Source organism: Quercus robur, chromosome 7 (genome assembly GCF_932294415.1).
Source record: "Quercus robur chromosome 7, dhQueRobu3.1, whole genome shotgun sequence".
NCBI lineage: Eukaryota > Viridiplantae > Streptophyta > Magnoliopsida > Fagales > Fagaceae > Quercus > Quercus robur.
In genome coordinates, this window is record NC_065540.1 from 22,112,960 (window position 1) to 22,127,381 (window position 14,422).

Sequence of the window (14,422 nt, forward strand, 5' to 3'; positions counted from 1 at the left end):
GTGCTGTCCTCCCTTAGCATAACATGTTTGAGGTGAGGGTTGGGAAGAAGGAACTCTCTCCGCCACGGAAGCGCCGTGCCCTCCTGAGACTCAAAATAGTGAGGTATGGGCACAGGAAGCATAAGTTCAAGGGAATACTCCATTTCGGTCGAGGGGAAAGGGTGTCTCTCCTTCTTTTAGTCAAAATCCGAAGCAGGTTCTGTTCATGCCAGAATTTTGGTGTGTCAGAAGAAAGATTCTCCGCCATCAGCGCCTCTGCCTTGTGGCAGGCAAATATTTAGAGAAAGCCCCTCAACTTCCAGCTCCCTGCACCTTTCCTTCAGCGGTGTCAGGCTCAAGTTGGGTTCTCTCTGCACTTTTTCTTCGAGGTTGCGGGCCCCAGGCTGGGTTCTTTTGCTGCCTGAGTTATGGGCATGTAAAAGCACTGAGGAAGAACGAGGTCTTGAAGCAGTAGCCAACCTCTCTTCTGTGCCACCTCCTCGGCTTTGTTTTATTTTCTTGTATCTTTCCTTTTGATTATGTAGTTAGCTTTAGTAGCCAACCTCTCGTCTGTACCGCTCCTCGGCTTTATTTTATATATTTTTTCTTGTATCTTCCTACTCAATTATATAGTGAGCTCTGACATAAGCTGATTCCAGCTTTTCATTGTACGCTGTACTATTTCTTTGTTTTAGTAAAAATAGAAATTTATTTACATGTTTTGAGTACTGATCTTTTGGCAACACCACTTTGTGAATGGGTGTGCTCCATGTGTGTGTTTCTTCAAGAATATTTGGAGCAAGATACCTTGAAACATAATCTAACTAATTCTAATTTACCAATACTACCAGGCATTATATCGATAATTCATAGTAAATCAAACTTAGGAAACTAACCGGGGTAACAGTTGAATATTCTGTGATAAGCGCGCGAATACCGTCCAAGACTGATAATCTCTAAATAATCCATCCGAGCAGCTGACTGAGAAGTAGGGAACTCTGATTGTGCTTCTAGCGACTTACATTTTCGTGTGTACTTGGTTTCCCCATAGGCTTGAGTCCGAGGACCATGCAAGGCCTTGGTTCTGTCCAAAACTTTTTTTGTGTACTTGGTTTCCCCATAGGCTTGAGTCCGAGGACCATGCAAGACCTTGGTTCTGTCCAAAACTTTTTGGAGTACTTGGTTTCCCCATAGGCTTGAGTCCGAGGACCATGCAAGGCCTTGGTTCTGTCCAAAACTTTTTGGAGTACTTGGTTTCCCCATAGGCTTGAGTCCGAGGACCATGCAAGGCCTTGGTTCTGTCAAAAACTTTTTTGTGTACTTGGTTTCCCCATAGGCTTGAGTCCGAGGACCATGCAAGGCCTTGGTTCTGTCCAAAACTTTTTTTGTGTACTTGGTTTCCCCATAGGCTTGAGTCCGAGGACCATGCAAGGCCTTGGTTCTGTCCAAAACTTTTTGGAGTACTTGGTTTCCCCATAGGCTTGAGTCCGAGGACCATGCAAGGCCTTGGTTCTGTCCAAAACTTTTTGGAGTACTTGGTTTCCCCATAGGCTTGAGTCCGAGGACCATGCAAGGCCTTGGTTCTGTCCAAAACTTTTTTGTGTACTTGGTTTCCCCATAGGCTTGAGTCCGAGGACCATGCAAGGCCTTGGTTCTGTCCAAAACTTTTTTGTGTACTTGGTTTCCCCATAGGCTTGAGTCCGAGGACCATGCAAGGCCTTGGTTCTGTCCAAAACTTTTTGGAGTACTTGGTTTCCCCATAGGCTTGAGTCCGAGGACCATGCAAGGCCTTGGTTCTGTCCAAAACTTTTTGGAGTACTTGGTTTCCCCATAGGCTTGAGTCCGAGGACCATGCAAGGCCTTGGTTCTGTCCAAAACTTTTTTGTGTACTTGGTTTCCCCATAGGCTTGAGTCCGAGGACCATGCAAGGCCTTGGTTCTGTCCAAAACTTTTTTGTGTACTTGGTTTCCCCATAGGCTTGAGTCCGAGGACCATGCAAGGCCTTGGTTCTGTCCAAAACTTTTTTTTGTGTACTTGGTTTCCCTATAGGCTTGAGTCCGAGGACCATGCAAGGCCTTGGTTCTGTCCAAAACTTTTTTGAGTACTTTTTTGTACTCATTTTCTTTTTTCGCAGGTCAGCCCCTTGACCATGGCGGGGAGAGCTGACTTGAGGTCGGAAGCCCCTAGAGCTGCCCGTGCTGTTGGCGCTACAGGACGTAAGCCCTGGCATAAGTTCATGTCGGAGCAGCAACTGCATATCACCGGAGATGGGGGAAAACCCACGAATCTCTGCTTGCTAGAGAGTTGACTCAAACGCCACCTGTGCCAACGCGCAAGCCTTCCCACAGACGGTGCCAATTGTAGGGACACGATTCTCAAACGGCCCAACAATGACGTTGGACTCGCACGTGAAGGATCCCTCACAATAAGATTTGTAGAGAGTGGGCTTGAAAGGCTAGCGTTTGGTCACGGGGCGTTGGTCCAAACCGGACTTTAGGGAAACTCAGATAAGAAAAGGCTTCAGCCTGGATATCCGAGTCCTACAGCTTTGTAACTTGAGGGATTGGACTCCTCGGATCATGTCCGAGGAGCACTAATGTCTTTCTCCGGTTACCCGGCGGGGGGTTTTTCGTGGTAGTGTACATATATTGTCCGGGCATTCTCATCCCTGAAGTTTTTCCCAGGAAGTGAGATGGGATCCCCCTTTTGATTAGTTTATCTTCTCTTTTATACTAGCCTACGTTCGCTGTCCCTCGTCCACGTGTAGGGTCAACTTTTTTAGGACTGCTATTTGTCCCGTCAGTCTAATCCCGAAATTGTTGGGGATGGTTAATAAAGCCTAAGAATCAGGTTCTGTTAGGTGTAGAGTCTTATCAGTGAAGGGTATTAAGGACAACTTCCCTGAGATATTTTCTGATCTTTAAAGTTTGCTCGTGTACCACTTTCATCAATGAGACTTTGGGTCTGCCGAGGACTAAGCTGTCCTCGGCTGTATCTCCGGGCCATTTTGTGCTTCTTATTTTGAGCTTGGGTCATGGCCTTCTTCGGCTTGGGCCTGTGGACTCCTCATGAGCAAGCGGGCCGGGCCCATAAATTATTGGGCCCCACAATATATATATCAAATTTATTTTTCTTAAATTGAGAGAAAAGGCAAAAAATTTTGCCAAAACAGACCATCATCTTTCTCTAGGAAAGTTGTCCAGGCTTGTAATCTTGTACTGCTTATTTGTATAAACAAATTGATAGTTTGGTCATGCATTTCTTGTACTATGCAGGTGATAGACACCAGCTTAAAGAGTCTTTTGGGTTAATATTGCAAAATTTAAAGTTAATTTGCGTTATAGGAACTGTTGGAAGTTAATTGGGGAATTGAGGAGAGAGACTGAATTTCGGCAATGGGATTGCCGAAATTCAGCCAAAAAGCAGGAGAGAGAATAAGAAAAGGGGGAGAGAGAAAATGTTGAATTTTGGCAATGGGATTGCCGAAATTCCACTGCCCAGTTTTGCTGCCCGAACGCTGTGTGTCTGAGTGTGGAGTGCTCTTAAAAAAAAAAAAAAAAAAAAAAAAAAAAAAAAAAGGCAATGGCAGCAATGTCATTGCCGAAATAGGGGAATAAATTTTTTTTTTTTTTTTTTTTTTTTTTTTTTTTTTTTTAGCAATTGTGATAATGGCATTGCCGAAAATGGGAAAAACAAAGTGGTTTTGAAACCTCTAGAAGAGTAAAAAAAAGGTTTCATGTCCACAATATTTTCACAATAAATCACATATAATTAGTCCACAATATTTTCACAATAAATCACATATAATTAGTTATTATTAGTTAAAAAAATTTGTGACAACTAATTGTGACAATGGTATTGCCGAAATAGGAAAAAAAAATTCGTGGCAATACCATTGCCGAAATAGGGAGAAAAATAAAAGTGACAAACTACTTGAGGCAATTGCATTGCTGAAATAGGGAGAGAAAAAAATTGGAAATACCATTGTCAAAATAGGGGAATAAAATTTTTTTTAGCAATTGTGACAATGGGATTGCCGAAAATGTGAGAAAAAAAGAGAGAGAAGGATTATGGCAATGGGATTTCCGAAATAGGAAAACAAATTTCGGCAATTCCATTGACGAAAATGTGGAAAAAAAGAAGAAGAAAGAATTGTGGGAATCAAAATTTTTCCCCTATTTCGGTAATAGCATTGCCGAAAATGTAAAAAAAATAAAAAATAAAAAAAAATAACAAAAAAAAAGTAGAAAAGGATTACAGCAATAGCATTGCCGAAAATGTGAAAACAAAAAAAAAAAAAAAAAAAAAAAAAAAAAAAAAAGAGAAGAAAAGGATTATGGCAACGGGATTGCCTAAATAGGGGGGGAAACAACTTTCCCCTATTTCGGCAATAGCATTGCCGTAAATGTGAAAAAAAAAAAAGGAAAGAAAACGGCAATGTGATTGCCGTAAAATAAAATAAAAAAGGGCAATGGGATTGCCGAAATAGGGAAAAAAAATTTCCCCTATTTCGACAATCCCATTGCCGGTTTTTTTTTTTTTTTTTTTTTTTTTACGGCAATGCTATTGCCATAATCCTTCTGTCCTTTTTTCTTTCTTTTTTTTTTTTTTCCTTTTTTTTCACATTTACGGCAATGGTATTGCCGAAATAGGGGAAAGTTGTTTTCCCCCCTATTTCGGCAATCCCGTTGCCGTAATCCTTTTTTTTTTTTTTTTTTTTTTTTTTTTTTTTTTACATTTTCGGCAATGCTATTGCTGTAATCCTTTTCTCCTCTCTTTTTTTCACATTTTCGGCAATGCTATTGCCGAAATAGGGGAAAAATTTTGATTCCCACAATTCTTTCTTTTTTTTTTTTTTTTTCCACATTTTTGTCAATGGAATTGCCGAAATTTGTTTTCCTATTTCGGAAATCCCATTGCCATAATCCTTCTCTCTCTTTTTTCTCACATTTTCGGCAATCCCATTGTCACAATTGCTAAAAAAAATTTTATTCCCCTATTTCGGCAATGGTATTTCCAATTTTTTTTCTCCCTATTTCGGCAATGCAATTGCCTCAAGTAGTTTGTCACTTTTATTTTTCTCCCTATTTCGGCAATGGCATTGCCACAAATATTTTTTTCCTATTTCGGCAATGCCATTGCCACAATTAGTTGTCACAAATTTTTTTAACTAATAATAACAAATTATATGTGATTTATTGTGAAAATATTGTGGACTAATTATATCTATTTTGCTCAAATTTACCATTATTGGAAAAGCATTATTGCCGGTTCTCCAAGCAAATACATGGATTTTGGGGAAATTTTTAGGTGCCCACATTTCCCTCCATGGTGGTGATCTAGGGTCCCCAGATGAGCTTTCTCCCTCACTATGTGATTCCACCACACTAAATAGTAAGCACTTTTGACAATGAATTCTCCTTTTATGTTACCTACCCAAATAAGTTTTTCTTCTGGTAGGTCATAGCTTAGGGGAATGTTAAGAATTGTTTCCGCTTCAAAGGGGAGAAGCAACTGAAATTTAATCATATAAGATTATCATAATCACTGAAGGAAATTTGATAACATATAATATTACTCTTTGAGCAATATCCTTTACTTGCAAACCGACAATCATTCAAACAAGGATGCGTTTACTAGGCAAAGTTTTTCTATACACGTTTTGCCACACACTTAAGACATAACTTGAGCATATATCAATCTGTGATTAGATTACATCATTTATGCATTGGGGCTACCACTAATACTTGTAAAAAATAATGTAACCACCATTTGACATGCGTACTAATTATGAAAAGGTGTGCAGAAGAGTGTCTCTGGACTTGGTTCGCTAAGTCTTCTCTCCCTCTGTTTCTTCCAATTGCGTGACAACTGGCTACTCCATCATAGAGACGAGCAAAGGGGAATGACATAGACATATAGAAGATTGGGGCAAGTTTTGGGCAAGTAGGAATAATAAGAATAAAAACCCATTTTATTTATTTTTTTGCTGAATAATAAAAACCCATTTTAATTCAACCCATACACGTACTAATTCATACTCGATTGGATCATATAAATAATCGAACCTGACTGACCAAACCTGTTTGTTCCATTTTTTTTTTTTTAACCTGTTTGTTAGGCCTACACATTTATAAAACAAGCTGACCGGGTTTTCTTTATGCATTAATCAATAATTGATCAGAATCTGTCTTATCATTTTATTATACACAAGATAAAGAGAACCATCCGTGAATGACCAGCCACTTGGGTTGTTTTAATCAGCAAAATAATACATCATACAACTACCACCATCACTTTCACCACAATTTTAATTTCCACACAGAATATGACTCCAAACCAAAACGAAATTCCACCTTCCCACTCTTATTACACACCGATCATATATGAAAACGAAATTATAATATTAATGTGAAAATGAAATATATTTTAACTATAATTCACAAACCAATGGCTGCACAAACGGGCAAAAATACACAACCAGTGATGAAAGAGTAAATCATCCAAGGTTTTTTATGCATACAGTTTTGTTTTTTTTTTGTTTTTTTTTTTTTTTGGGGGGTGGTAAATTGCATAAAGTGACCGTAATTCAAAGAGAAAATAATTAAAAAATGATATGTAATTACAGTATTTATAACAAAAGAAAAAAAAAACATTGAACTTTCTCTTTTGTGGATTCCAAAGGAAATCCTGCAATGTAAAAGCACTCTCTCCACTTGTCTATTCATCCATGGTTTTGGCCAGAAACTTTTCCTACAACTGCAATATAAACAAAAATTGTTTAGCCAAAGCGACCCATTTGAATCAGGAAAAAGAGAGATTGAAAGAAGAAATGTGTTTACCATTTATCAATTGTTTACAGTTCTTTTTTTCTTAGTTTTATTGAGAGAATGTATTTTTCATTGACAAGTAGAGAAATGAGATTCCTGTCCAACAGCTCCAAGCATTCTACACGCTACTTCTAGCAACTTCCCTGTCATATGAAATTGGGTAAAAATAAAATGTTAAGTCAACTCAATATAAAGCCATCTCACATGCATATATTAAATTTGAGAAGTGAAAATTAACAGGTATTAGTTGAATTACTCAATTTTAAATGTTGCCATAGCTACATATCCAAATATAAAAACTTAAGGTCAGCTATAAAACATAAATGAACAAAGACAACAAATCATGCCAGCCGAGTAGGAAAGCGAAAGTGTAAAAAACAATTAAGAAATAATAGAGTTGTGGAAATTAATCATAGACAGGCTATTGTTGGCATTGAAGATGTGAAATGGAATGTGGTTCACAGCTTGTCCACCCTGGATTTTCCGCTATTTTAATGCTTTGTTTTTATACACATGGATTCCTTAGCTGAAGAACCTTCCTTAGGCCCACCACACCTTTTTTTTTCAATGATTAATTATTTATTTAAAAACAAAAGTAGAGACAACTACAGTAAGTATAATCTAAGTCTAAGTTGTGAGATCATACTCATCATTACTTCACACCGACAAATTCCTCCCAAATAATTCTAATACCACACAATTTGCCACAAGACCTAAAACTATTTTACATGACAGATAGCAAGTAATGGAGAAAAAATTGTGGGTATATATGACAAACAGTCAATTTCAAGCACGTAAAAGTGTGTGGTAATAAAATTATTAATTCCACCCCATCTCCAAAGCTCTACTTCCAAGCTAAAAGCCACCACTTTCACTATCTCCTTTCTAAAAAAGAACCCACATTTCAATCACTTCTAGCAATACTCCACTAATATACGTCCATTTATAATCTCTCTTTCCTATCTATTCCTCCCCGTGTGCTTCTACAGCAGAAAGGTTCCCCCACTAATAAAACAGTGGCCAAAATTAAAAGCACTAAATCAACAATATTATAACAAAAATTAAAAGCACTAGTCAATAATCAGTAATCACATCATGTAATAATTTCTCCATTATGGCACTAAATAAAGTGGCCTTTATTAAATGGTGTGATAAAAAGTGGCTCATCCCCTTTCACACGCTAATTTACAAGTCCACAATAATTAACCCGTATTTATAATTCTATCTACCCACCACCACAACCATCGTCAATTACCAAAAACAATCCGTGGGTTCCATTAACTCCAGTAAAGTCTGTCCTTTCCAAATAAGAAATCGGGTTCGAAACTTTGGATTCCATGTATGGTAAAAACCAATTGGTGTATAACCCTAATGGTGAAAGTGTAAACATCATGAAATGGACGTCATAGCAACTGTATCTATTGAAAAAATTATCAATACAGCTCATCTGGATATCGGAACACCTTCAACATTCTCACCCCTAACCCAAAACTCCAAAATTGGACAGAACACCAAGCATAGAAATAACCTATCTCTCACAAATTCTTACACCCATTCACCCAAAATTTCAGTCAAATTTTCCACCACCAAGCATGAACCAAATTTGAGATTTTACTTTCACCTAGCATTCCATTAGAATGAACATAACAAACTACATGAAGCAATTGACAATAATGATAATAACAGAAATGCAAAAATCTAATAAAAAAGTGAAAGCACATAACAATAGCAATGAGAATAACATTACCTCTCCTGGGCTTGGAGACAACCTTAACAAGTGGACCTGTTTTCTTCTCAATCATGGTCTCCTCCTCCGGTGGGAACAAAACCCCATCAATCCCTTGCACCGAAATTCGACCATCGGTGTAAATATCCGGGTCAAACAAGTAAGCCGACCCATCTCCTTGCCCAAATTTCACAGACCCATCAGCCTCTTGAGCCACAACCTTATGTGGTAACCGCAGAGTATCATACCGGACCTTCCCGAACCTCCTCACTGCATTGTACATACTCTCCTCAGTTTGATACTCCGGTATGATATGGTAATATATAATCTGCTCCGGTGCACCAGGCTCACTCAACTGGTCCGTGGTTAGCTTAGCCATGGCTTCGTCATTGGGTGCCAAAACCGTCAATACATACCCCTCTGAAACCAATCGACCCATCTCGGTTGCTAAAGAGGTTAAATTGACTAGAATATCTGCCATTTCATTGTAGCCACCGTAATGTAAGAGTGTGTGGATAAAGTCCTTGACTTGCTTCATACCATTGAAGTGGCCATGGGGTCCACCAGGGCCTGGTGCCGGGGCCGGAGCTAGAGAAGGCCCCGGGGCCAGCGCGTCGTAAATTGGCAGCACCGGTGGGGCACCAGCCGGAACCGGTGCTGCCGGTTTCTTCAACCGGTGAGTTCTGGGGTCCACCTCCGGTGCGCCTTCCGGCAATACAGCGGAGATGGACCGTAGGTTTCTTCTCCGGTTGAAGTCTTCTTGCACGGATCGAGGAATCAAGAGGCGCTCGATCCCGTGGATTAGGCCGTCGGGTCGAACCACGTCGTCGGGCCGAACTATCTCGGCCGAGTCTATGAGTCGGTTCCCGTGAGTCTTCAAATGCACGTGGTGGTTCGAGAGAGTTGGGTGGCGAAACGAGGGTGAGGACTCGGCGGGCCAGTCTTTGGAGACGATTCGTTTTGGGACAATGTGGAACATGAGAAGAGTTTGGAGGGACTTGAGGTTGCCTGGCTCGAGTAAAAAGCGTTTGAATTCTGGGTCGAGTTCTCGTTCCAGAGCTTCATTTCTGGGAGCGAAGATGGTGATGTTGTGTTTCCCAACAGCTTCCTCAAGAGTCTGTAGTAAAAGGGCTTTTTCAACGAGTTCAGCGAGCTCAGTGTAATGGGAATCCAAGAGAGCTACAAGGACAGAGTTTGAGTTTATTTGGGTAGTAGAAGAAGATTTAGAAACTGGGTTTTGAGGCAATGCGGCATAGGAAATGGAAAGTGAAAGAAAGAGAAGTGTCAAGAAGAGTTTAGAAGAGACACCATAGACATGAGAATCCATGGCGCTCATTAGAGAAGAAGAAGGTGTGAGTGAAATTTTTTGGTTGTGCGGTGAAATGGGGATTTGGTGGCAGAGAATTAGAAGAGATTGAGATAGAGAGGGTTTTGCTTGGAAGAAGAGAAAAGAGGAGAGAGACAGAGAGATAGAGAGGGACAGGACAGCACACGGAGAATAGGAGTGAGGAGTGAGAAAGAGAAGTGAAGAGAGAAAGAAGAAGAGTTTGGGAGGTAAAGTAGAGTTAAGACTTAAAAAGTAAGAGAAGACTTGTTTGGCTGTGAATGAGTTCAGACAGCCTGGGATGTAGGGACCACACGGCAAACTTGGTATCACCAGCTGATGAGTCTGCGCGGCTTCAAATTCTACTCTCTCTCTCTCTCCTAAGCCAAGCCAAGCCAAAATTTGTGTACTGATCAGTTTTGACTTTTGAGTTTTGACCCTTCACCTTTTTGCCAAACAAATCTAATAAGCAAGTAACTGGTAAGTACTACTTACCACAACTTTTTTGCAAGTATGAATGAGAAGGTAAGTAAGGCCATTGGACAAGTTGTATATTTATGAATGGATGGAATAATAAAGAACTAATTTCATTATTTATTATATTTCTTAATTTGGTTTTTTGTATGTATTTAATGGTTGTTGATGTTGAACATGTTTTTTATTCCAAGGGGTTGTTGATTTTTTTTTTGGGTAAACAAGGGGTTGTTGATGTTTAGCTTTAACTTTGTCTTAAAAGAAAAGGTGATAATATAATATATTAAGGTCGGGAACATATGAGAAAGGTGCATGAATCTTTATTTTATTTATTTTTTAGTGTAGTTAATATGTCACTTTATTAGGGTTTTTTTTTTGGACTGAAAAGTTAGAAACTTTATTAGGGGTTTAAAAATGAACTAAAGTAAAATTTAATGAAACATTGATCGGGTCTTGAAGAGTTGCCTTCAAACATGAAATTCTTTTTTAAATGCTTAGGGGCTGTTTGGACATAAAGAGTTGCCTTATTATTTTGCCCTATTCTATTCGGTAGCCAACATAATTTTTTTTTTTTTTTTGAAAGATAGCCAACATAATTTTGACACCATAGCTCGTTTTATATATCATTTGAAAGATTTAGAGGTGGGAGCTAGCCTTATTGACAAATGTATAATCATTTATCGAATAGTACTTCAAACTATAGATTATATAGTTTTATACTTTAATGTCATTAAAGATAGACATGCTTAAAAGATATTTTATTTTCCGTTCGGGTCATGTTCTTGCATTTCATACATATCGCTAATTTGTATACAGTATATAATACATACACATTGTAATTAAAAGAATTTATATTTGATGTTTATTGAAATATAGCCCAACAAATAAAGATTTATATAATCATTATACAGACTTGAAGTTATAAATAGGAATTATGTTTGTTATTATAGCAATTTAGGAATTGTATTGGCAAATGTTCATGACAGTGAAACTGAAAATGGGTTGTATTTCTTGATCAATTTGTGAAGCAAAAAACTCATAAAATTAACATATGAAGAATTTCGCTCAAGCAATACTAAGCCCACTCAAGATTTCGTTTATAGTCCACTCAAGCAAGCTCACTTGACAGAGAGAAGCCTCTCAAATGAGACATTAATAGTCCATTTGGATGAAGAGGGAGGGAGGGAGAGTAGAATAGAATAAATTTAGCCTAAAATTAGTCTATTTTTAACCAACTCTACTTTGTCCTCCTCCACTCCCCTTCATTCCCCTCTCAATCCAAATGGGCCCTAAGTTAATCAACTAGAGATCTCATTCTTACATCGCTTATGTGAAAAGATAAAGCCCACTTGAACAAGTCATTAACCCAATTTAAGCTAAGCTCATCAAATTTCATTTTTAAAAAGGGCAGCAAGGTATGCACAGTTCTTAAGGCACGATTTGCTCAACACTTCAAGTTGAGGCTACCATTTACGAATCAATGCAAGGGATTAGGTTTAAGTTGGGATAACCATTTTCATTGAAGAACAAAGAAAGGTTTGAACTCCCATACTTCCAACCTTAATATAACGCACATGAAGAGCTGTTGGTTTGTTTAGCATTTAGCCTCTCCTTTCTATGCTCAACCCATATGAGAGAGAGAGAGAGCTTTGCCTTAAGCTTCCAAATCCTCCTCTCTTGATTTTTATTTTAGGTTCTTGATCTTGCATTGCTTTTACTACCCCATGTGTTATTCAAGACCATTTAGAACATATGCTTACAGTTTTATATAAATATCCCATTGCATTAACTTACTCACTTTTCACTTCCAAAGTGACTGTTTTAGAGCTTGAAACCACATAGATATTTAGTTAGGTTTACTGTAACCAAACCTTAAGGGAGGTTAAGGAGGTTCCTTGGAGTGCAAGAGATCTTACCTTTTATGAGCAAGGGGTTTATGGAAATCACTACATAAGGATTATAGAAGGTCTAGGACTATTGTAGTAGGAAGCCAAGCAAAGCTTTTGTTTATTTTGCATAGAATCTATACTATACAAAGGTTTTGTGTGTCAATAACTAATTATAACTAGTATGTAACCCACACAAACGTATGGATACATTTAAAATTAAACACAATTTTTATAATAAATATATAAATAATTAATCAAATTATTTTTTTTAAAAAAGTATGTAACACATGCATACGTATAGATATATTTAAAATTAAACACAATTTTTATCATAAAAAATAAATAATTAGTCAAATTATTTTTTTGAAAAAGTAAATATCATTAGTCACATATTAAAATTCTTATCTAAAATTTAATAGTTACATATTAATTCTCATGTGTGGTGATCTTTGTTGTGTGATGATTTTTATTGAGTATATGTGATTGGTTTTTTTTTTAAATTTTTTTTAATTATAAATTTTATAGTTCATTAATATTAGATTCTTAGTATTTTGCACTCATTAATTCATTTGACTTAAAAATTGAAAAACTTGAGTGAATACATGACACAAACTTAAGTGGATAATTATGGTGTGGTTCCCATATAAATTTAGACACATGACATAAAATTGAATTGTAATTTCAAGTTCTAATTGAACTTTCTCTTAACTTTACCCATTAATATATATAGATTGTTTCCTATTTAGTAGAATTTTTATGGGACTGTTTGTATTCATGTAGAGGAGGGTTTTCTATTAGAGAAATTCTCCTTTAATTTCCACTTTTACAACTAAATCGCTATGGATATTTATTATTGCTTTGTTAATTTGGTTTATTGCACATATGTAATACATTATTTCTATTTGCTGGTTAATTTTCAATTAGTGTGTTTAGTCTTTAATTTTATTATTTCTTTAAATGTAAAGGGCCCATTTGGTACGTGTGTTTAAATAACAATTTTTAGTTTTTTTGGAAATATGCGTGGGTGAAAAAGTGTGTGGAAATGGAAACGCATGTGGTATTATTTAAAAATTGAAAACATGTATTTAAAATGATGTACCAAACAATCCCTAAACATGTAGAGGTCTCAAATTTATATGTTTTCAATAATGAATGCCACTTTAAAGATAGTAATTAATTTCAATAACATCAAAACTAGTTGAATTAAATATTGTCTAATTTGCTCATTAATAATTGACATCTAATTGGGGGAAAAAACTATGATCGCATTCAGTTAACATATCACTCCTAAAACTTAGAAAAGTGTTACGTCTATAATATTTAAAACTTATGTAAAAATGTTGCAAAGGAAAAGACTATTTAACTAGTAAAGTCTCTAATGGAGATCTGAAGTTCAATATCCACTTACATAAAAAATAGATTGGTGTCTTAATCTGAGGATAAAGAGTTATTATTAAGAACGAATGTTATAAGTAAAAGCTCTTTTTTTTTAAATTAAAAAAAAACAAATAAACAAACAAGAATGATATATCTAATTCTAAGATTATTTTAAACTTTCCAAGGAAGATGATGCATCACTCTGTGTCTCATCATGCATGGCTTTACTTAATTTCTAAACAAAAAGAGATTAACAAAAAAACAAAAAAAGTTGGAACAAAACTATCAAAATGCATTATTCGGTGGGCTACAAACTACAAAGCTGAAACTCAAAAAACATGAGCCGAGAGAGTTATGTGTGATCTCACAGCTCACGAGGCTAAAAGCAAATGGCAAGCTGTCGGTGTTGTGGAAAATTAAAAAAATGCCCTGAATTCTACGCTAAGTTACGAAAATCCAAACGTCGCTTTAAAGCGCGCGTGGGATGCGTGAATTTAGTGGCCTTTACAACTTAAAAGGGCAGTAAAAACTAAAAATCACAAACGGCGACGTATTGCCCGCCAGTAGATCTTTTGTCGCCCTCAGCTGGCCATTTATGAGAGTAGAACTTACGTCGGTGCTGCCAACCACAAACGTGACTCTCTTCACTGCCTGCCAATTAAAATATACAATTTTTTAACATATTATGTTTGGTTTGAGGGAAAAATGCAAGGAAAGGAAAACAAAAAGGAAGGGAAGAGAAAAAGAATTATTTGTTTGGTTGGAAATAAATGGAGGGAAGGAGAGAAAGATGGAGGGAATGAATTTTAATGGGACCATCATT

General features: G+C 37.1%; 1 protein-coding gene across 1 annotated transcript; it reads right to left on the minus strand.

The window, feature by feature from the left end:
* Window positions 1-6,308: 6,308 nt before the first annotated feature.
* On the minus strand, window positions 6,309-10,079 carry LOC126692765 (fasciclin-like arabinogalactan protein 16). The gene is made up of 3 exons (XM_050388512.1): window positions 8,557-10,079; window positions 6,822-6,952; window positions 6,309-6,738 (listed from the first exon to the last, which is right to left on the minus strand). Exons 1-2 carry the CDS (start codon window positions 9,869-9,871, stop codon window positions 6,879-6,881), a joined length of 1,389 nt encoding a protein of 462 aa, XP_050244469.1. The 5' UTR covers window positions 9,872-10,079; the 3' UTR covers window positions 6,309-6,738; window positions 6,822-6,878.
* Window positions 10,080-14,422: the final 4,343 nt, after the last annotated feature.

Excerpts from the sequence above, each read along its gene's own strand:
- LOC126692765 (XM_050388512.1), bottom strand. The coding sequence starts at position 9,871 with ATGAGCGCCATGGATTCTCATGTCTATGGTGTCTCTTCTAAACTCTTC. Across the intron at positions 6,953-8,556 it reads TGTCTCCAAGCCCAGGAGAG|GGAAGTTGCTAGAAGTAGCG; the intron begins GTAATGTTATTC and ends TTCATATGACAG.